Source organism: Lissotriton vulgaris, unplaced genomic scaffold (genome assembly GCF_964263255.1).
Source record: "Lissotriton vulgaris unplaced genomic scaffold, aLisVul1.2 SCAFFOLD_726, whole genome shotgun sequence".
In the NCBI taxonomy this organism is placed as follows: domain Eukaryota; kingdom Metazoa; phylum Chordata; class Amphibia; order Caudata; family Salamandridae; genus Lissotriton; species Lissotriton vulgaris.
In genome coordinates, this window is record NW_028243544.1 from 273,543 (window position 1) to 297,405 (window position 23,863).

At 50.2% G+C, this 23,863-nt stretch overlaps 1 protein-coding gene across 1 annotated transcript in view; it reads left to right on the forward strand.

Annotated features, from left to right (window-relative positions):
- Positions 1–20,608, forward strand: part of GLE1 (GLE1 RNA export mediator) — a 222,783-nt gene extending 202,175 nt beyond the window's left edge. The window contains exons 14-16 of the mRNA XM_086948609.1: positions 829–911; positions 8,250–8,313; positions 20,144–20,608. Coding sequence (XP_086804735.1) covers positions 829–911; positions 8,250–8,313; positions 20,144–20,212 — 216 coding nt within the window. The 3' untranslated portion in view covers positions 20,213–20,608. The remainder of the gene's footprint in view (positions 1–828; positions 912–8,249; positions 8,314–20,143) is intronic.
- Positions 20,609–23,863: the final 3,255 nt, after the last annotated feature.

The following is a 23,863-nucleotide window of genomic DNA, read 5'->3' on the forward strand; positions in this document are numbered from 1 at the left end:
ACAAATTGGTGTCAGTCAAGATTCATGGGTACCACCGAAGGGTTTAGTATTCATAGGCCTGGCCAGCGCTATGTACAAAGAGAACACTCTGGGTTGGTGAAATCATTACAGTGTTGGGACGTTATGCCTAGAGTGACTAATAACCTCAACACTGTCCCAGGGGAAACAACACTTGTCCTTACATGAATCTCAGGGATTTTTTATTATGTCCCCGGAAGCCACTGCAGAAATGCTTCTTATACGCTGTTCAAGATTCTGTTGGCTTATCTTGCGTTGTCCTTCTCAGGTGTCTGTGTGTAGAGAGTACACACTTCTATCCTGTGCAGGTGTGAGGGTTCCTGTTGCTGTTGGCTCATCTTGCGTTGTCCTATTCAGGTGTCCCTGGGTAGAGAGTTCAGAGACTCATCTGTCCATGTGCAGGTTTTTACGAGGGTTCCTGATGCTGTTGATTCTTCATATTGTGTGGTCCTCCTCAGGTGTCCTTGTGTCGGGAGCATTGAGACTCTTCTATCCTGTGCAGTTGTGAGGGTTCCTGTTGCTGTTGGATCATCTTGCGTTGTCCTTGTCAGTTGTCCGTGTGTAGGGAGCATTGAGACTCTTCTGTCCATGTGCAGGTGCGTGAAGGTTCCTGATGCTGTTGGCTCATCTTGTGTTGTCCTCCTCAGGTGTCTGTGTGTAGGGAGCAGAGTGTGTTCCGTCCATGTGCAGGTGTGTGAGGGTTCCTGATGATGTTGACTCATCTTGAGTTGTCCTCCTAATGTGTCCATGTGTAGGGAGCAGAGACTCTTCGGTCCATGTCCACGTCTCATCTGTTCTTCCCTCTTGCAGGTGTGCGGGAATGCGCTCATGAAGCAGTACCAGGTCCAGTTCTTGAAGCTGATTCAGCTAATTAAGGAGGATTACTTCCCACGGTAAGAGTGGACCAGAGACCCTCGGCCGGCCCCGGTTCACCAACTCTGACCCTCAGTTCAGCAGCTGCCAGGTAGTGGCAGACCTCTACCCCACCAAGGAGCCTGTAGCAAACCAGCTGTCTACACCATGGCTACCTCACCTGCTACTCTTGTACTTGTAGAGCAAGCTGCCACTCCTAAGGGACCATCCTGGCACTAAGGCTCAATGAGTTAGACTGTATAACGTTTAATCCGTTGACCGCGCCATGAATTTCGCCAAGGTGCGGGTGTTCTAATCAGTAGGCGGGATTCGGACGGCCCCCGGCTGTCCTCGGCACATGCCCACCATCATGTGGGACGGCCGGGGCCTGTCCGCAGCACCGAAGGGGTTAAACAATCTTATCTGAAAGAAAGTTAGTTATAGATTCCTTACTTTAGAATTACCCCCAGGCATCAGACTGGATCTGGAAAGGTTTCTTGTCAGTAGTACCTCTGCGCATCAGAAGGTGGCGGTAGTCAGCTCCGCGTTAGTTGTTGGCAGTTCTTTCTTTTTCCGCGCCAGCCAGCGTAGATCTGGAGAGAGCGGTACCTCCAGTCACTTTTTGACTGAACTTTTTGGGCGACTTTTGTCAACGTCTTTTTGAGTCGTACGACTCCTGGTGCATGTAGGGATGCCCGGCTTCGAGGCTTGCGGTTCCTGTTCTCGACTGATGTCTGTTACGGATATGTACCGCGTGTGCCTCTCTTGCTTGGAGCGCAACCACGACCCCAAGTCATGCTCCAACTGCCGGTCCATGGCTCCATAGGCTTTGCTGGAGCAGTCCAGAAAGCTTCTTGAGCGCCGGCAATGGGCTCCGTGCCGTTCGAGGTCCCGGTCGCGAGGGAGGTCGAGGAACCAATCAAGGAGCCATCTTCACTCATCCTCTAAGTCTTCGCACTCTGGGTCAGGTAAGTCGAAGCACAAGAAGTCAAAGAAGCAGCGTCGCTCTTCAACTTCTCCCCGTCGGTCGGCTGACGCGATGAGAGATGCGGGCGGTGCCCCCCACGGCTCCGTGTGCGGAGCCTGAAGAGCCGACTCAGTTACCCTCCCTTCCCGGGACCTGGAGCGACTCCTGCCCTGCTTCATAAATGTTACGAGGCGATGCACGCCATCTTTGGGCAGCCCGAACCCGCTGGCGCACCTTCGGGCCCCGGCACCGGAGGTCCTCCATGGATCCAGAGCCGGATCTGGATCCGCACCGGTTGACCTTATTACGCCTCCACCGGTGCCGCTTCCTCTGGCACCACACCCACATTCAACACAGATCGTGCCCCTGGCCGGCATAGACCCCAGCCTCCATCTTGATGTGGATGTGGATACGGAGTCGGACCGGCGTCGCTGGATCCAGCGCCGAGCAGGATTTTTGTGCCCCTGTTCACTCCTGGGGTCCCTTTTAGGCCAGATTGGCACCCAGAGGATGAGGAGGAGTACTGGGAGGGGTTAGGTGACCTTCAGTTAGAGTATGATCCGGACTGGAGAAAGGACCTGGGGGATGCCAGTGAGCTTGATACCTTCCCTGATCTTGGCATGTTGTCTCCTCCTACCGTGGCTACGGAGGAGGGAGCGTGCTACAGAGTGGTGTTGCGTAGGGCAGCCGAGGCTCTCAACCTCGAGCTCCCTACAGTGGTCAGAACTAACCTCCTTACATTGTTACTTCAACCGCAAGCAAGCTCTTTGGAGTCCCTGCTGCCAGTCAATGAAGCCTTCATCGAGGTCCTTAAGGGGACACCTGGTCCAGGCCCAACACGGGGACTCCCGTGGCTAGAATAATTGCCCAACGCCACCGCCCGGCTGCTGGCGACCCTACTTTCTTCTAGGAACACCCCACTCCTTGGTAGTCCAAATCTCTACCTCCAAGAGTTCATTCCCTACCGCTCCACCAGATAAGGAATCCAAGCAGCTGGATCATCTTGGGAAGATTTTCTCTCCCACCAACTTGGGACTGCGGTCGGTGAACACTGCATGTCTATGGGGCCGATATTCCCACTCCGTATGGGACACGGTTGCGCAAGTGCTGCCTCAGTGTCCGGAGGAGGCCCGGACAGTGCTCTCCCAGACTGTTGCCGCCGGGAGGGATGCAGCAAAGTTTACCATCCGTTGTGGCCTGGATACCACCAACTCTTTAGGCATTTTCCACGTCTGTAGCCCTTCAACGCTACGCCTGGATGATATCGACTGACTTTTCTGGGGATGTCCAGAATACCCTCATGGACATGCCCTTTGATAGCTGTCGCCTTTTTGACGACAAAGCGGACTCCACTCTAGAGCCTTTCAAGGACTCGCAGGCTTCGGCCAAGTCCTTCTGCCTCTTCTCCAGCTACCCTGCGCAGTCTGCTTTACACCCCTCTCCTGGCTACGGAAGGGATGCCCCACTATGTTCCGCCCAGAGCCACACGCCGATGCAAGTTCCCCAACCTTCGCACGGCCAGGGATGTGGGAACCACCTCCGTGGTTCAGGGTGCCAGCAGGCGGGCCAGTTTACCCCCCTCCCCCCCCCCCCCCTCTGCAGCAGCCTTGAAATCTTCCTAGTCTGACATTTCCGGCCCATCAAACGCCAGTGGGCTGCAGGATCCGCCATCATCTCCCCTACTGGCGCACCATCACATCGGATAGGTGGGTTTTCCAGATAGTCCGAAGGGGCTACTCCCTCCCCTCGAGCCATACCACCCCAGTACCACCATATGTCGGAGGATCACATGGGCCTTCTCCAACAGGAAGTCACAGCTCCTTCGTGGCAAAGGGAGTAATCAATCGCGTTTCTGCCCCAGAAGTAGGTTGTGGTTGTTATTCCCACTACTTTCTAGTACCCAAGAAGGACAAGGGCTTGTGTCCTATCTTGGATCTCAGTAATGTTAACCGCTTCCTCTGGAAGGAGAAGTTCAAGATGTTGATGCTCGCTCAGGTCTTGTCTGCCCTCGACCCTGGAGACTGGTTGGTTGCGTTGGACCTGAAGGACGCTTATTTCCACATTCCCGTCCTGCTGGCCCTCCAGAATTACCTGTGGTTCACAGTAGGCCACGAGCACTTTCAGCTTACCGTGCTCCCCTTTGGCCTCACCAGCGCTCCGCAGGTGTTCACGAAAGTGATGGCAGTGGTCGCAGCTCATCTGCGCACATCAGGGGCTCCAGTCTTCCCCTATCTTGACGACTGGCGGTTAAAGGTGGGCTCGCCCCAGATTGTAGTCTCCCACCTCCAGGCCAGACTATGGCCGACCTCCTGCATTCGCTGGGGTTCTCCAACAATGTGCCGAAGTCTCACCTGATCCCCTCTCAGAAGATCCTCTTCATCGGAGTGGTACTTGGCACAACGCTGTTTCATCCTTGCGAACAGCGAGTCCTGGATATTCGTGCTATGGTTCCGATCTTTCAGCCTCTATCCCGGGTTTCGGTCATGATGACCCATAGGCTCCTGGGCCTGATGGCCTCCTGCATCCTGCTGGTCGGTCATGCCAGCTGGCATATGCGGGCTCTGCAGTGGGACCTGAAGTTCCAGTGGGTGCAGCATCAGGGGAATCTGTCAGATTGCGTACAGATATCGGAGGGCACTGCACGACAATTGCAGTGGTGGCTCACGAACCAGGATTGGGTCAACGGCAGATCCCTCTCTCTTCCCCAACAAGAGTACACGGTGGTGACAGACACATCCTTTCTGCGATGGGGCGTCCACATGGGAGAGGCGGAGATCAGAGGCATCTGGTCTCTAACAGAGTCAGTGCTCCATATCAACCTTCTGGAGCTCCAGGCGATCCGTCTCGCACTCAAGGCATTCCTTCCCTCTGTCTGGGGAAGAGTAGTGCAGGTGTTCACAAACACCACAGCCGTGTGGTACTGCAATAAACCAGGCAGGGTGGGGTCGTGGACCCTATGTCGAGAGGCCATCCGCCTCTGGACATGGCGGAACCTCAAGGCATAGCCCTGGTGGTTCAACACCTGGCAGGTTCCCTGAATGCCAGGGCGGACGAACTCGGCATGATGGTGTCTTCACTCTGAGGTGGTGCAAGGTCTCTTTCAACAATGGGGAAAGCTTTGTTTAGATCTATTCGCCACCGAAGAGAACGCGCAATGTCAGCATTTCTGCACATTGGAATTTCCAAGGTAGCACTCGCTAGGCGTCGCTTTTCGTCGCGAGTGGAGTTGCGGTCTGTTGTACGTTTTTCCGCCTATACACCTTCTGCCCAGAGTGCTGAAGAAGATGAAGCGCGACTGGGCCCAAGTCATTCTGGTGGCTCCGGATTGGGCACGAAGAGTCTGGTATTCCGAGCTGCTCAAACATCGATCCATCGATCTGACTTCCTCTGGAGGATCTTCTGTTACAGCAGCAGGGGACGGTCCTCCATCCTTGCGTGTAGATTTAGATGCGGCAGTTGACTTCATTTGACTTGCCTCCCGAAGTTTGTGATGTAATCTGGGCAGCCAGACGTCCCTCCACTAAGATGGTATTCGCCTGCAGATGGAACAAATTTGTGGCATGGTGTACAGCAAAGCCTGTGGATCCCCTCCCGCCCCCCTCTCTTTCTGAGGTTCTCTTGTTCCTCCGTTCTTTGGCCCAGCAGGGCTCTGCTCTGGGCACTCTAAAGGGCCACTTCTCGGCCATTTCAGCCTTCCTTAGGCTTCTTGATCAGCCTTCTCTTTTCAAGTCCCCTGTTGTAAAAAAGGCATAACTTCTCTATTTCGTCTTATTCCCTTTGTTATGCCTCAGTGGGACTTCAATCTGGACTTGACTTATTTAATGTGCGCTCCCTTTGAGCTGCTTCACAACTTTCCTTTAAGACTTTTAATTCTTAAGACTTTATTCTTGGTGAATATCACATCTGCCAGAAGTGAGCTCCAGGCTCTTTCATCCAAGCCTCCTTTTTAGTCTGTACATCCAGACAAGGTTGTCCTCAGGACTCATCCATCCTTCCTTCCCAAGGTTGACACCTCCTTTCACATTAGGCAAACCTTTGCTTTGCCCACCTTCTTTCCGCCTCTGCATCCTTCAAAAGAGGAAGAGAGGCTCCACTGCCTGGACCCAAAATGTGCACTTTCCTTTTATCTGGATCGCACCAAACTGTTCCAGGTGGATGACCAGCTCTTTGTTGACTACGTGGGCGCCAAGAAAGGTCACGCCGTATACAAGCGGACGATCTCCAGATGGGTAGTTTTGTGTATCAAAGCCTGCTGTTCTCTGGCAAAGAAGGAGCCTCCAGTGGGGCTGTGCGCCCATTCCACCTGGGCAACGGCAGCCACTCCTGCTTTGGGACAAGGAGTCCCTCTAAATGACATCTGTCAGGCAGCCACGTGGGCATCGCTGCACACGTTTACGAGACACTACTGCCTTTACAGCCAAGTCCAGAGAGACCGCTTTTTCGGCCGTTTCGTTCTCCAGGACTTTCTGGTGTGATCTTGGTTCGCAGACCCACCTCTGGGGTTGGTATTGCTGGGGTAGCTATTCTAAGGTAAGGAATCTATAACTAACTGTTTCTTTCAAATAAACAAGTTACTTACCTTCGGTAACAATATATCTACAAGAAACATAGGTTAGTTATAGATTCCTTACCGCCCCACCCATCCTCCCCGTTCTGCAAACTGATTTCTAGGGTTAAGGACATCCTTTCAGGGCCCTAGTTTTGTGCACCAGTGGGTCAGTGTCTTGCATGGCTCTGCGTTTCTTTAGCGGAAAGTCGTGTACAGAACTGACGTCGGCGACTAAGTAGCTACTGCGACATCATCCCGGCAACCACGACGCCAACGACGAACGCGTAGCCGACCGGTGCCACCTTCCGACGCGCAGAGGTACTGCTGACGAAAAAACTTTCCGGATCCAGTCTGATGCCTGGGGGTAATTCTAAGGTAAGGAATCTATAACTAACCTATGTGTCTTACAGATATATTGTTACTGAAGGCAAGTAAATGTAAATGTATAGGCATTTATATAGCGCACTACTTACCCGTAGGGTCCCAAGGCGCTTCGACCGCTGCGAAACCCTTCCTGGCTTCCCTGAGAGATGGTCCCTTAATGGGTATCTCCAGGGTGAGACCAGGCATCCCCGGCGGTCTGGTGGGGCCGTTAGTGAAGATGAGGCAAGCTAATGCCCAGAGTTGCCGAGTGTGATCGCTGATCAGAGTGGGCACCGAGGCGAGAGAATTATAGAGCCCGCTGACCCTGGTCCAGAAACCTGCCGCGCCGGGAATCGAACCCTGGTCCCGGGCCGTCCTCTGCTCTCGGGTCTGCCGCCTCTAACCAGTGAGCCACACTACTTCACTGTTCTCACTCTGTGCATTTCTATACTGTAGCAGAACCTTACACTGCAGAAAGGTATCAACCTCACTCTGCCCTACTATACTATAGCAGAACCTTACACTCTGCAGAGAAGCAGCGACCTCGCTCTGCGATCTTCTATGCTATAGCAGAACCTTACACTCTGCAGAGAAGCAGCGACCTCGCTCCGCGCTCTTCTATGCTATAGCAGAACCTTGCACTCTGCAGAGAAGCAGCGACCTCGCTCTGCGATCTTCTATACTATTGAAATAAGCAAACAGGATGTCTGGGGGGTTATTTTGATTAGAGTTGTGATAAACCTTAGACCATTAATTCCAAAGTTTTTAAGCTTTATTTTGCTTATTTTTGATATTTCAACAAAGACATTCATATATCAATTGAGCATGTCTTTTCAAAGAAACACCACATTAGTAAATCGTGCAATTCAAATACGTTTGAAATAGAACTATATATAACATTTACATTGTGCAAAAAAAATTGTGAGAAAAAATAATGTATGGAACGTTTTTGCAAAGAGATAATAACAAATCAGTTATCGCAAGAAAAACATCAATAACTCGTGTGCCAGCCTGAAATTAAACCAGTCCTATATTCATATTAACACCAGACAGACAGTTACTCATTTTCTTAACACTTGTTTCCTGTCCTACCTGTGAGAGGATGGGGATACCTAACCTACTGGTGGGTGTTGTCAGAAACGTTCCATATATTCTCTTTTCTCACAATTTTTTTTTTGCACTACGTAAATGTTGTATATAGCTGTATTTCAAACTTTTTGAATTGTGCGATTTACTAATGTGGTGTTTCTTTGAAAAGACATGCTCTTTTGATTTATGTCTTTGTTGAAATATCAAAATTAAGCGAAATAAAGCTTCTATAATACAGCAGAACCTTACACTCTGCAGAGATCTCACTCCAAGCTCTTTCATACTTGAGAACCTCACAGTCTACAGAGAAGCTGCAATTTTCCTCACCTTATGAAGTACAACAGCTGATCATTTCACTCTGCACAGAATTCTTTGTCCTCTGCACCCTGTGACCTGTTTCTGTCTCTGCAGGATTGAAAAGATCACCTCTTCTGGTCAGATGGGTTCTCTCACGCGCTTGAAGCAGTTCCTGGAGGTAACCATTGTGCTGCGTGTTTATGGTGTGGTACAGACTCCTTCAGTTTCTGCTTTTCCACCCTGTATTCACCCTTTATACCATTGCCTGCTTCTTGTAGCTTATATGCAGGCCATACACCCTTGTTTTTCTCCCCTCCCTCTCTGGTACATTACACCCTACTCAAGCCTCGTGTCCGCCCATGCACCTTTCTTACTCCTCCGCAGCTTCCCTCTTTCTATGCTTCTATTCTCTTTCTGCTTCCCTCTCTTTGCTGCTTCCTCTCGCCATTGCTCTTCCCCCTGCTGCCCTTCCTCTCACTATCTGCAGCCTTCTACCTGGCCTCCCTCCTGCTTCACTGTTGACCTCCTTCCTTGTCTCCTGCTAGTCTTTTTCTTTCCCTTTGCAGCCCCGTCTCTCTCCTTCCCCATTCTGCTCTCCTTTGATTGCCCCTTCCTCCCTTTCACTGCTGTTATCCCTCAAAGTTCTTGTTGCACTCTGTCGCTCCATGCCTCTTCCATTCTCCCTTGCTTTCATTATGTTTGACCCTGCTGCAGTCTCTCACTCTATTGTTCTCTCTACCGTCCTCTTCTTCCTGCTTCACCCGGTCTCTTCTATTCTATCTCCTCCTCCTGCCAGCTGTCTCTCTCGACTGCCGTCCCTCTCTACCACTGCTGCCCCTCTTTACCACTGCTGCCTTTATCCCTCCCTGCTGTCCTCTCTATCCCTTCCCTCTGTATCCGTTTCTGCAGGCCCTCTTCTCCTGCACTCTCTTCAGCCTTCTCTCTCCTTGCTGCCGTCCCCTATCTCTCCTTGCTGCCGTCCCCTATCTTTCCTTGCTGCCTTCTCCATCTCTTCTTGCTGCCCTCCCTCCTCTCTTCCTGCTGCCCTCCACCTCGCTCTATGCTGTGATTCTTCCATCTCCCTCCTGCCATCTCGCTCTCCACGCTCCCATCTGTCTATACTGCTCTTCTGTCTCTCCCTGCTGCCCTTTCTGACTACTGCCTCTTTTGAGGTCTTGTTCACACGTAGTATGCGCAGTGCTTTGAGAGATATTGTTTACAAATCAGTGGTCTTACAACCCATCTTTAGCATACCATTGGTTGTTTTCATACACTCTTAATGCAATCTTTTGATTGTTTAGCTTCCATAGGCTTCCCTTTCTTTCTTGTGTTAGTTCAATGTGGTTGCCCACTTTTAACACAGACATACGGTTTCTTATTTAAGTTACTTTCACCCTATCTGCTGTCTCTATTAATGCTTTAGTTAGTTAATCCTGCAACTGTACTACTCTACGTCACCCCTTGCTACGTCACCCCTTGCTACGTCGCCCCTTGCTACGTCGCCCCTTGCTACGTCGCCCCTTGCTACGTCGCCCCTTGCTACGTCGCCCCTTGCTACGTCGCCCCTTGCTACGTCGCCCCTTGCTACGTCGCCCCTTGCTACGTCGCCCCTTGCTACGTCGCCCCTTGCTACGTCGCCCCTTGCTGCGGCCGCCCCCGCTTTCTCTCCCGCTGCCGCCCCCGCTTTCTCTCCCGCTGCCGCCCCCGCTTTCTCTCCCGCTGCCGCCCCCGCTTTCTCTCCCGCTGCCGCCCCCGCTTTCTCTCCCGCGGCCGCCCCCGCTTTCTCTCCCGCGGCCGCCCCCGCTTTCTCTCCCGCGGCCGCCCCCGCTTTCTCTCCCGCGGCCGCCCCCGCTTTCTCTCCCGCGGCCGCCCCCGCTTTCTCTCCCGCGGCCGCCCCCGCTTTCTCTCCCGCGGCCGCCCCCGCTTTCTCTCCCGCGGCCGCCCCCGCTTTTAAGTATGGGCGAATTTTGCGAATTGGCAATTCGCGAATTTGCAGATTTGCGAATTGGCAATCCGCAAAATTTGCGAATTCGCGCGAATTTGGTGATTTTTTGTTTTTGCGTGTTCGCGGGTGTTAGCGAGGCGCTTTGCGTGTTCGCGGGTGTTCGCGAAGCGCTTTGCAATTTCGAGGGTTTTTTTTTTGACTGCTTAATCACTGCCACCCTCTTGCTTTTTATGCCCATCTACCCTCTGTACCACTTGTTTCTGTGCCCTTCTGCCCTCTGCCCCACTCATTTTTTGTCCCCTTCTGCCCTCTGTCCCACTTTTGTGCCCTTCTGCCCTCAGCCCCACTTAGAATGGTACCGGCAAGCTGCCAGCTTCATTCTAAAATGGCTAGAAATAGCTTCAACAGGAAGCACTAATAGATAAAGCAGGTGCTCCAGTTGAAGGTCAAATTAAGTTACACAATCATTAATCACCCCAAGTTTGGGGGTGATTAATGATTGTGTAACTGAATTTGAGCAGCACCTGCTTTACTTTATCTATTAGTGCTTCCTTTTGAAGCTGACTTTTGTAACTATTTTAGAATGGCTCTGGCAGCTTGCTGGCGCCATTCTAAAAGAGTTACAAAAGTCAGCTTGAACTTTTTACCCAATCCCCGTTCGCGGATTTCCGTTCGCGGATTTTGCGTGAAATCCGCAAATCTCGCGGATTGCGAATTTCCCGAAAATCCGGAAAATCCGCGAGCGGAACGGATTTTCCGCCCATGCTTACCCGCTTTCTCTCCTGCGGCCGCCCCCGCTTTCTCTCCTGCGGCCGCCCCCGCTTTCTCTCCTGCGGCCGCCCAAGCTTTCTCTCCCGCGGCCGCCCCCGCTTTCTCTCCCGCGGCTGTCCCCGCTTTTTCTCTCCCGCGGCCGTCCCATCTTTGACCCTCTCTGCTGCCTCATCTTTGACCCTCCCTGCTGCCTCATCTTTGACCCTCCCTGCTGCCCCCTCTTTGACCCTCCCTGCTGCCCCCTCTTTGACCCTCCCTGCTGCCCCCTCTTTGACCCTCCCTGCTGCCCCCTCTCTTTGCTGCCCTCAATCACTCTCCCTAGCCCACCTGAGCTTGTTGCTATCCCCTCTCTCTGATTCCCACTGATCGAGGCATATGAGCTGAAGATCGTATACTTGTGCATAGAACGCCATCTGGTGTTGGGCTTGGATGTATGCACTTTGTTTTTGTCTTGGAAGAAGTCTTTGTAGTCACGAGCTAAGTGACTCCTCCTTAGGACGATAGTGCGCATGGGCATAGACTCCATCTCTAGATAGTTTTTTCCGCCATCAGGTTCGGATGTGATTTGCTGCGCTCCGGGTCGGTGTCGTTTTCGAACCCCCTTTGAAGTGCAATCCCTCTCCACTCGACGGTATTGTCTCGATCGCATTTTCTTTTCAACCCGTATCTTCAGAAAATATCAAATCCTCGACCTCTATCTTCGACGTGGGCCGTTGGGCCTATCCGAGCCGACCAGGCCAGCAGTCAATGGAAAGGACTACTTTCAAAAAATGCCCAGGGTGTGGTGCTAAGTTCCCACACACAGACTTGCATGGGTTTTGTAACCTCTGCCTCTCCCCGGAGCACGAAGACAAGAACTGCGAGGCCTGTTCATCTTTCAGGTTGAAGAAAACCATCTGTGACCTTCTGGCTAGACGTCATGAAATGTCTTGCGGAAGCAGCTGGATTCCGGACATCTTTGGAGCAGATTCCAATCTCCAGCCGGAGCAACAAGCTGATGAAGGAGAAATCTCCATCTCCGAAGCCGACGACTCAGACGAGACAGTCACCCCGGCTCAGAGGTCTATGAGTACCGAAACCCCTCTCCCAACTAAAACCAAACCTTAGGCTCAGGTAACACCTTCGCCGTCGGGCTCAGGTAGATACCGGCAACACATTTCAATTACCCTGCCCTTGAATCCGGCTATCAAACCAAAAGAAAAGCCTTCTGGCTCGGGATCGAGTTAATCCCATGCCAAAAAATTACCTTCGGCACCGAAGTCCAAAACCAAAGAGATGCCATGCCCTTCTTTGTCAGCACCGAAAACTGCCTCGACGCCAAAGTCCTCGTTGTCGAAACAAACAAAGGACAAACCTTTGGAGCCAAACAAACCTTTGGGGTCGAACAAAGTCTTCGAGTCACAAACTCCTACACCAAAAACGAATGACTCCAAGACCCCACAAAAAGCTTCAGCGACACGTCCTAAACAACATTCTGACTCTAAGTCTTCAGCACTGACAAAGGACATTGTACCCTCACTAAAGCCTCTACTAGATTTTTCTGATCCAAAGCAAAAAACTCTACATTGACCCAGAAACTGACAAAGTTGTCGCCAAGCCTCCTAAAAAAAGAAAATTTGACACTTCTGAAGACCCTGAAATACCCGTGAAGCGGAATGATAGGCACTGATACTTCTCCACCTCTCTTTCCCTCTCCAGCTGATCCAAATCTCCTAATTTCTCCAGCACAATCCACATTCACCACATTCACGTGTTCCCTTATCTGGACAACTGGCTTATAAAGGCCAAGTCACACAGCAGCTGTGTGCAACACACACACACAAAACAATCCAGCTGCTTCACAGCTTGGGATTCATAGTGAATCTCACCAAATCCCACCTCCAACCGTCCAGCACACAACAATAACACTTCAAAAGCTTTAGCAAAACCCAACCCTCTCAGGATAAGCACTATGCACGCTCTAATATCCAAATTTCAGCCTCAACACTCATTACCAGCTTGAGTGTCAAGCAGTTGATTGGGATGATGGCCCCTTGCCTTCTCATCGTCCCTCATGCAAGACTCCAAATGCGTCCCTTACAGGAGTGTTTGGCACATCAGTGGAACCAGGCTCAAGGTCGGCTAACAGATCTAGTGTTGGTAGACGACCGCAGCCATCGCTCTCTGCAGTGGTGGAACATGCAAAACCTTTCCAAAGGGGGGACGTTCCTCGACCTGGTTGCACAGATAGTGCTAACAATAGACGCCTCGCTCACCGGCTGGGGAGCTCATCTTCAGAATCCTCCCATTCAGTGCCTATGGACCCCTCAGCAAAAACACCACCACATAAATTACCTGGAAATTTTTCTGACATTAAAATCCTTTCAACTCCATCTGGTAGGCAAAGCTGTCCTGGTCCATACAGATAACATGACAGCAATGCACTACATACAGAAACATGGGGATACACACTCTCTACATCTTTCACACCTAGCTCAAAGCATATGGAGATGGGCCATTACGCAAAACATACATCTCCTTTCAGAACACCTCCAAGGGGTACACAATCAAATTGCAGATCTGCTCAGTCGTCAAACACAGCGGATCCATGAAGGGAACTTCATCCTCAAGTTCTTCTTCCATTCTTTCACATGTGGGGCCACCCAGAAACAGATCTGTTCGCCACACACAAACGCAAAATGCCCAAGCTTCACGTCCAGGTATCCACATCCATTGTCCAAAGGCAATGCGCTATGGATGAACTGGTCAGGGATATTTGCTTATGCTTTTCCGCCTCTCCAACTAATTCCGTTAGTGGTTCGGAAACTTAAACGTCATTACCTCACAATGATCCTGGTTGCTTCAACATGGGCCTGACAACCATGGTTCACAACCCTATTGCACTATTGTGAGAGTGCCATCTTTCTTGCATTGGTATGCCCCCACTTTTTGCTGAATTGCTGATGTGCTTTGACTGAGTGTGCCCTGGGCTCCTGCCAACCAGGTACACAGGGCCTGTGTCCCTTCCCTAAAACTGTATTGGAACTAAAACCCAATTAGCATCAAAAGCTAAGCCTCTCACCCAAACTTCTCACTCAGAACCATGGAGAGATAAGGCATCCAAGCCCAACCAAGGCGAAGCCACGCCCACTGCGAGGCCACGCCCATAATACTCAGTACAAATGTGCCGGCCACTCCAGCGCAGCGGACGAGCGCAGCGGGAGCGCCGTTTGCGTGCCGAAGGCGTGCCTAAGGCAAGCCCGTCTGCGCACGACCGGGCCTAGGGCCAGACCCCCTGGCAGACAGAGCGGTTATTAAGGTTACCTACTCCCGTCGGGACCTTTTAAGCCTCAGACCTCCCATCGCCTCATCATGTGGCTATATTCACGACATGAATGGACCCTTTACCAGCTGTATTTATTGCCAGCCAGCCCAGCTTAAACTCCTCACACGAGTGCCTAAGCCTGCAGCCCTCAAACTTGCCACGCTGAACTGCCGCTCTCTCCCCAAACATGCAACACTAATCCACCACCTAATAGAAGACCACGAGATTGATGTCCTCTTCCTAACGGAAACGTGGCTCACCCCACACTCTGACTCGGACATAGTGTTAGCCACCCCACCGGGCTTTCTCATCCAGTCTCTTCCACGCCCATTAGGTAGAGGTGGAGGCATTGCCATCATCTACTGGGACTCCTTCACTTGTAAGTCCAACGATGCACAAATTCCTGACTCTGAAAGCCTTCAATTCACAATTAAACTAGACCCTACGAATTCTCTCTCAGGGATTCTAGTCTACCGTCCCCCTGGGCACTCTGGCTCTTTTACCAATGCCCTCTTAGACACAGAAGTAACACAGGTCCACTCCGTCACTAATTTCATGCTAGTGGGAGACCTGAACATTCACTTTAATGACCCCTCAGACTCTGGAGCAGTCGACTTGATCACTGAACTAGCGGCCCTGGACATCCGTCTCCTTAACTCAGGAGCCACTCACATCAAAAGCCACCTGCTGGACCCAGTGTTCACCAGCACCCCCATGATGCAAGCAATAGACTCCATCCCCCTACCTTGGACGGATCACTTCTTGGTCCTATGCCAACTCCCAGGAACCCTTAGGAAACCTCAGAAACTGCCCACCTATACCAGAGGCAGGACCTGGTCCAAACTTCCCATTGAAGAATGGGCCAAGACCCTGACATCAACTACCCCGGCCCACGAAGAAAACCCGGCTAACGCCGAGAGCAATTTCAGAAATTGGATCACGACCTCCCTTGATTCCGTGCTCCCACTCACAACGCGAGAAGACAAAACCAATAACACGGGCTCCGCCCCGTGGTATACCCCAGAACTCCGTCAGCTCCGCAAAAACTGTAAGAGAGCCGAACGGCTTTGGAGAAAAGACTGGCAGAATGCCAGCAAAGAGGCCTATCACTCTTCAGTTTAACTTTATAAAACTGCTATTAAGCTCTCCAAAGCCTCCCACTACGACACCCGGATAAAGGAAGCCTCAAATTCCTCGAGGGAATCCTATCTTATCGTGAAGGAACTACTGAAAGTTCCCAACTCCCCCTCTCCCACCACCCCCCAGGTAGACAGAAGCAATGACCTAGCCACATATTTCAACAACAAAATTGCCCGCATCCTAACATCCCTCCCCTCCCCTAGTCCCCCCACCCACAGGAACAACATTCAGCTCCCCTGTCAGACGGGAACACGCCCCCAACTTGAGACATTTAGGCCAGTAACGCCTAACGAGGTGGAAGCAACCTTGAATAAACTAAAAAGCGGGTCTCCTTTAGACCCTGCACCCATGAGATTTCTCAAAAACGTAGCCCCCGTTATTATCCCCACACTCACGGAGCTCATTAACTGCTCACTTGCACGAGGATCGGTCCCCGACAGCTGGAAAAGCGCAGTGGTGAAAGCACTCCTTAAGAAGCCCCAGCTTGACCCAACAGATATGGCAAACTACCGGCCTATATCTCTCCTCCCGGGGATTAGCAAGGTCACCGAGAAATTGGTTAATGGTCAACTCTCCCAATTCCTCGAGACCAATAACATCCTACGGCAATCCCAAACCGGGTTCCGCCCGGGACACGGTACGGACACCGCCCTTCTTGCCGTCATCGAGGAGGCAAGGCGCATTCTAGACTCGGGAGGATCAGTGGCAGTGATCCTCCTGGATCTTAGTGCTGCCTTCGACACGGTTAACCATCGTGTCCTCCTCCATCGGCTGGCGACAGCAGGGCTCACCGGGATGGCACTCAGCTGGATAGAGTCCTTTCTCACCGGACGCACATTCCAGGTCTGGGACGGTAACTACCACTCGTCTACCCTTCCACTTACAAGCGGGGTGCCTCGGGGATCCTCCCTGAGCCCCACGCTTTTTAACGTGTATATGGCCCCTCTGGAAGATGTGGTAACACCATTCGGGATAAACATTGTGAGCTACGCCGATGACACACAACTGGTCGTCTCCCTATCCCAACTAGACGACCACCCAGACAACTTGTCAAACTGTCTCACCGAAATTCACGGTTGGATGTGTGAATCATCATTAAAACTTAATGGTTCCAAAACCGAAGTGATGCTCATGGGTAAACAATGGGCGACCATCCCCTCGGCGGTCTGGCCAGACGTGTTCGGGGAAATCCCCACCCGAAACACGAAATCAAGACCCTCGGAGTCTGGCTAGAACCCGACCTCTCTATGAAGACTCAAGCGGCCAAAACGGCAGGGACCTGTCTTGGACTCTTGCGGACTATCCGCAAAATGTTTCCCCTACTCCCCTCTGTGTCCAGGAAACTATTAGTCCAAGGCCTTATATTGTCACGGCTAGACTATAGCAATATGGTCTACCTGGGTGCTCCAGAAGCTACCTTGGCGAGACTGCAACGAGCCCAGAACGCAGCAGCCCGCCTACTCATGAGCGTACCTCCCAGAGTATCCGCCAAACCCGCTATTAAGGACCTGCACTGGCTCCCAGTCCGCCAAAGGGTGGAATTTAAAGCCATGTGCACGGCCTATAAACTGATTAATGGCTCGGGACCTGCGATCCTCAGCGGCCTGGTTACTCCATACAAAGCATCCAGAGCTCTACGGTCCGAGAACGAGCACCTTGCCAATATCCCCAAATTTAAGAGGACGCGCACCGGAGGTCGACGTTTCTCTGTAAAAGCGTCCACTGGATGGAACTCCCTCCCACGTTCCCTCAGGCTGGAGCCCAGCTACCTGGCGTTCAGGAAAAAACTCAAAACCCTTCTGTTTCCTGAATAAGTCCTTCGCCCTTCTCCCTCTCAGCAGGACATAAATCTTTATAGCGCGGGGATGCCCTCGGGTCACCAGGCGCTTTACAAGTCGCTAAATAAAAATAAATAATAAAACTCGACCTTGTGATCTGGCACCTGAAGTCTTAGAGTTTGGCTACCTTAATCTCCTGCCGGACTGCATGAAGAAGCTAGACATCCTACCACCAGAGCATGTTACGCCACAAAGTGGAAAAGATTTGTAATTTACTGTACAAATAACAATTCAATTCAATTGAGTGCTTATTTGTTAAGGAACTCATACGGAGGGCCACAAAAATGCATCAATACATTAAAAAACATATTTTAAATACAATACAAAAAATATTTCCTTTTTTTCCCTAAAATACAACAAAAGTGGGAAAGAAGGGTAAATATATTTGTTATACAGTGCAAACTGCTTCAATATCCAACCATTAGACATTACAACCGGATAGCGAGATTTAAAATATTTCCTAATGAATAGCCAGAAAAGTTCTCTTAAATGGAATATCCTATAACAGACCATTTCATTTCATGGGGATAAAACAAATATTCGGGCCTCATGGGCAGAATGAATCTTAAATTAAACTAGCAGCCCGCCCCAGCGTTGCCTGGGGTAGAAGGGGGCTGGGGGCTGCATTTCAGGTTTGCGTGCTCTCCCGCCCAGGCCCCCGCCCGCCACGACATTGTCTGTGTCCCGGACAATGTTGTGGCGGGCGGGGGCCGGGGCGGGAGAGCACGCAAACCTGAAATGCTGGCTTCCCCTACCCCCGCCTGACCTGACATTCCCCAGCAGCCCGTGCCCCGCCCGCCCGCCACGACCCTGGCTGCCCCGGATTCTTACCTTGCCTCTGCTGCTCACACCGCCGGTCCATATTTCTACGCTCTGCCACTCACCACCTGTCCGCCTCCGCTCCTCCCCGCGCCATATCCGCCTCTCCGCTCCGCCGCTGGCCTCACTTCACCGCTCCTCCCCTGCGCGCCATGTCCGCCGCTCCTGGGACGCTGCTCCTCCCCTGCTCCTGACGTTACGACGCACAGTCGCGGCCGGCGCTACTTTGGGGGAACTACTTTTTGTAAAAATGTAACTTTTTATATAACGTGTATTTTAAAAAAAATGTAAAGCCTATGACCATCTACACACCCTGCCGATTCCAACGGTGTATCGGGTGTGTAGATTGGCGCTGTGGTTCCCGAGTTTACCTTGCCTAAAGGTGCAAGTTCTCTCTTTATAATAGTAGTATAGATAAATGAATGGTCTTAAAACATACGCCTTGCCCTTTGTAATTCCGGACACACCAATAGGACATGCTTAAATCCTGGATTTGAATATGACACAATTCACAAACTCTCTCGGGATTGTATCCCATATGTCAGTAACATCTCTTAAGGCCAACAGATTAATTCTCAAAAGAAGCACCAGTCTTCCAATCCCATGTGGATGAGTCCAAATTAAGTAAGGTTTTGGCCTTTTCCAAACTAGGGACTCCCACAGACTAACTCATTTTTGGACTTTGATTTACTTAAAACTATAGCTCTTGCCATACTAATCCAGCTTGCAGACTTACTTAAGAGTAACTTCAGTGCAGACTTTGGCATAGGTGAATTACTATTTAAACTGAGCCCAAATATGTCATTTACGTAAGCAAATGATCTAAGAAATGCTGATTGATCCTTTAGCTTGTCAAAGATTTCCATTCTCAAGGCCGCCCTAAGAGAACCCTCAACAAAAAACAAAATCAATCTACTGGATGCTTCTATTCAAAACATTATCTGTTATCTCTTGCACCTACAACAATGTAACTTAGCATATACATTCATAAGACTACATCTCGCTGCAATTACCTAAAGTCATTTCTGCCTTCCATCTTAACCAGTCTGTTGAACTCCCAGTTTTTTTCCCTCAACCAGACTTCGTGGCAGAACAGGCTCTTCACTCGCTAGACGTTAAAAGAGCAATAATTTACTACATTGAAAGGACAAAATCCTTTAGAAAAATTAAACAACTCTTTGTGGCTTTCTCCCCACCTCATAGAGGCAATCCCATTTCAGAAGCGGGGATTGCAAGGTGGATTGTTAAATGCATCCAAGTATGCTATTTTAAAGCCAAACGCACATTAACCATTCCCCCTAGAGCTCCTTCCACACGCAAACTAGGGGCTTCTATGGCATTCTTATGGAACATTCCCCTACATTACATCTGCAAAGCAGCAACTTGGTCTATACCGCATAGTTTCACAAGACACTATTGTGTAGATGTGCAAGCAAAACAACAAGCTAGTGTGGGCCAGGCGGTATTAAAAACACGTTTTCAAACCACTGCAACTGATACAGGTAGCCACGGCTAGGAGGTAACTGCTGTATAGTCTTTGCACAAGTATACGATTTACAGCTCATATGCCTCGAACGGAAAATGCTACTTACCAGTAAACATCTGTTCTTGGCATGTAGAGCTGTAAATACATATATGCCCACCCGCCTCCCCGGATACCTCTATCTGTTCCAGTACTATCTTACTTAGATACATTACACATGGACATATCTTTCGATTTCTTACTAACTCCATCATAACACTTCATGGCAAAAACAATGTGGAGATGGAGTTAATGCCCATGCGCACTATCGTCCTAAGGAGGAGACACCAACCTTGGGCCTACAAAGACTTCTTCCAACACAAAAACAAAGTGCAAACATCCGAGCCCAACACCGGATGGCGATCTATGCACAAGTATACGAATCTACAGCTCTAAGTGCCAAGAACAGATGCATACTGGTAAGTAGCATTTCCCTTTTCACACTAACCCTCTCTCTCCTGCTTGCCCTCTTGATTCACACTGCTGCCCTTTCTCTTTCTGTTGTCTTACCCCTCTCGTTCCCTGCTGCCCTCACTTGCTCTTCATAGCCCACCTGTCAATCAATTCTGTCCCCTCTTTCTAAGATGCGCTCCCCACTGGCCTCCTGATCTCTCCACCTCTGCCTTGGTGTCTTTGAGCTGACCCCCGCTGACCTTTACTCTCTTCCAGCAATGTCTACAACGTAAGGACATCCCTCTGCCCAAAGGCTTCCTTCAGTCTTCTTTCTGGAGATCCTGAGATGGGCCTGAGAAGCCCCTGGTATGGGCTTCATTCTGCTTCCTGTCCTGGAGATCGTGAGATGGGTACAAAGGTCGTCATGTGATTACCCGAGACTAAAGAGTGCCGCGTGGGGGCTTCTTACTGCTATACGTGCCTGGGGTTCTGAGAAGGGCCAAGTGGTTCCCGCCCCCGTCCAAACAACTCATAGTAGCTCTTACCATCTTGACCAGTCGTGAAGGTCATGGATTTCTTGTGGCACCTCATGCTTTTTACATTACTTTTGTGATGACATTTGCATTTGTTTAATATGTATATTGAAACTTTTATATAAATGTATTGAGTCTTGTACTCGGAAAGGTGAATTCCAAAGTAACTCCTCATGCTGATTTTTTTAATAAAGCGTTTTTAACGTGACCAGTGTTTCAAAGCCCTTTTCTGTTCTGAGATAAGGTACTTGTCTTGTGCTGTATTGTGACTGTGGGAGCCCTAGACAAATGTGTGTATGAATATTGAAAAAGGGAATAGGGAGCCCTTTTATTGGAAATTGAATTTCATTTTACACACACAAGGGCATGGCTGAGAACTCCCCAGCGCCACTGAAACTTACAGGGTAAGATACAATCCTGTGCCTCACCCAGGACCCCACACTACTAGTCCCATCAATGACTGCGATGTAGACGATGCAAAACTCGCATAGCATTTATAAAACACACTGACTCAAACTCAATCCCACCCCGCCAGCTAGCACACACCCTCAAACTACAAAAGAAACATTTCATCTCATGTTCGTTAATTCTTGCTGTTCAGTACTCCATGCACCATAATCGCAAACTTCACCACCTATCACAAGTTTGATGCCCTCTTCAGTACAGAAACATGATTCACCTTTGGCGTCCATCCCTCAGGCTACAGCATCCATTGTGTGGACCGTGCACATATGGGAAGAAGCATCACTGCCATCTGTAAGCTCTCCTGCTGCTGCACCCTAGACAACCACATAACATTGAACTCCATGGACGTGCAGCTTCTCACTCTGCAACCCACACCGCCACCTTCCATCTCCTCTTCAGGCCTCCTAAGCAGAACAAGGACTTAATTGATGAATTCTCGCATCTCCTTGCCACCTCATCCATCCAACATGCCCACCCCACCCTTTTTGGGTGACGTCAACCTCCCAGACAACCAAAGCTTAAAAAAAGAAAAACATTGGCAAACGGATAGGCCTCATCTATGTAAGACCTATCGGCTTTTAGCCATGTTGTACACCACTGTGGCTGCTGCTTAACGTGACAATACATTTGTGGCGTAGACTGGAGCAGAGTGTTTTGTGAAGTGGTGTGGCATATAACTGCATACAGCGGAGTAATGCGTTGTAGAGTGGAGTGAAATAGAGTTCAGCAGTGTGTCATACAGCGGAGTGTCGTAGAGTGGTATAGTGTGGAGTGGCAGAATGAAGTGTAGATGAGTGAAGCAGTGTGTCACAGTGGAGTAGAGTGGAAAGACATGGAGTGATGTACATTGGAGGAGCGTGGACTGTAGTGGAGTGGTTCAGAGCGAAGCAGCATAGTGGAGTATAGTGCCGTAGAGTGTCAGGGAGTGGCGCACAGTGGAGTGTCTTAGAGAGGAGTAGACTGACATGGAGTAGAGTGCTGAGGAGTGGCGTATGCATGATGTGATAGTACACTGTAAGTGGAGTGGTGTGGCTCACTGGTTAGAGGCGGCAGACCCGGAAGCAGAGGTCGGCCCGGGACCAGGGTTCGATTCCCGACGCAGCAGGGTCTTGGGCCATGGTCAGCGGACTCGATAATTCTCGCCTCGGTGCCTACTCCAACCATGGGTCTCACTCAGCAACTCTGGGCAATAGCTTGCTTAATCTCTACTAACGGCCCCATCAGCGCCGGAGATGCTTGTCTTCACCTTGGAGATGCCCAGGAGGGACCATCTCACAGGGAAAGCCAGGATGGGTTCCCCAGCGGTATACAGCGCCTGGACGCCCCTTTGCTGGGGCAGCTGTGCGCTTTACAAGTATATGACATTTAACATTTAACAAACAACATATATTTTCAGCTGAAATTACTATTGCATTTGCACAGACCTATAGTTTTACTGTTAAAACTATACAGCCCACATGCGATAATGTGTGGAAATCGGCTTCACGATTTGTTTGATCATATTAAAATTTGTCTCCATCACAATTATGAATTACAAAAAATAAAATGCCGGCACATGCTTACGCACATGTAATTTGTGCTAAATGTTAGTCTTGACTCCGACTTGCCCACTCAAGCCGGAAGTTCAACAACGCATTCTGAATTCACCTTTTGCTGGCAATGCACTCTTTGGATACCATACAGATGAAATGGCCAAGATGAAGGTGGAACTAGACACTCTGAAGGCGGTGGGCATGGAAAAGAGAAAAGATTTCCATCGCAGGTACAGGCCATATGCTCGCAAGCCATATCATCAGGTTTCAAGTCACTCAGTGGTCTCAACTGCAGCAGCAACATCAACCCCGAGTGCACTACCAAGGTCGCCACTATACACACGGCTGGGAAGCTCCACAACAGACCTCTACAAAGACCCCAGTGAAGCAATGAGCAATCACTTCTTCCATTGCCGTTCTTCACTCCAGTGTGGGGGGGAGGGGCGGGGGGAGGAGTCGGTCCATCATCTTCAAGAGTGGAGCAACTTATCTAATCTGGCGCCAACCCCACCTCCCAAACGACTTCCTGTAACACTGAACCCCTCAGTTACCCAACCGACTCTAATACAAAAAGGGTTCACACAGCCATTCACAAGGGCAGTGGGTATTGTACAAGTCGAACATGAAGAACAACAGTTATAAAGTTTATTGTTATGCTGTAATATTGATCTGTGAACAAAGTATTCCGTAATGATATCAGTATCGGAGCACAGCTTAGATAAACCGCATAAGCAATGCACGTCTCCCACAAAATTCCACAGGAATATATGTGCAACCTTAAATGTCTATGGATTTGTGAAAATAATGTTGAAAATTAAAAAACATGTTTGTTTTTTGAAGTGGCCCACTGCCAGATTCAAAAAGCGACCCTTGCAGCAGGATCTGGAGGACAAATGGGATCCGCGTACAGCTCGATGGGACGACAAAGTCAATCTCTCCCAGTCAGCAAGGTCTTCCATCCTGTAGTGGACTTTTCGCTAAAATCTCCTGGTGGGAGTCCCATTCCATCAGACCCCTCCAACACAGACCCTGATCACGGATGCGTCTCTCCAGGGATGGGTCCTCTTCAAACACAGGTTCTGTGGTCGTCCAAGGAACAGGCATATCACATCAATGCAGAGAATCCACCCATGAATGATAGGCGAACAAGAAGGAACAGGTTTTAAAGGAAGGGGCGAGTGTTTCCTACAGTGGTGGGAAGCACTATGAATTTATTAAATACCCCTCACACACCGACTGGGAGGGTGATACCCAATCCATTGATAATTTCATGACCTGGATCAACCAACAGAACCCCTAATTCACAAGCATTTCATCCAGCGTGCATTTGGTGTTCCTAGACCTCAACATTTATTCGGAAGAAGGTGTATTGAAGACAACCACACACTTCAAACCAACATCAAAGAACTGCCTGTTAAGATATGACCGCTTCCAACGTTCGTCTTAGTCTCCAAAAATTGCCAATT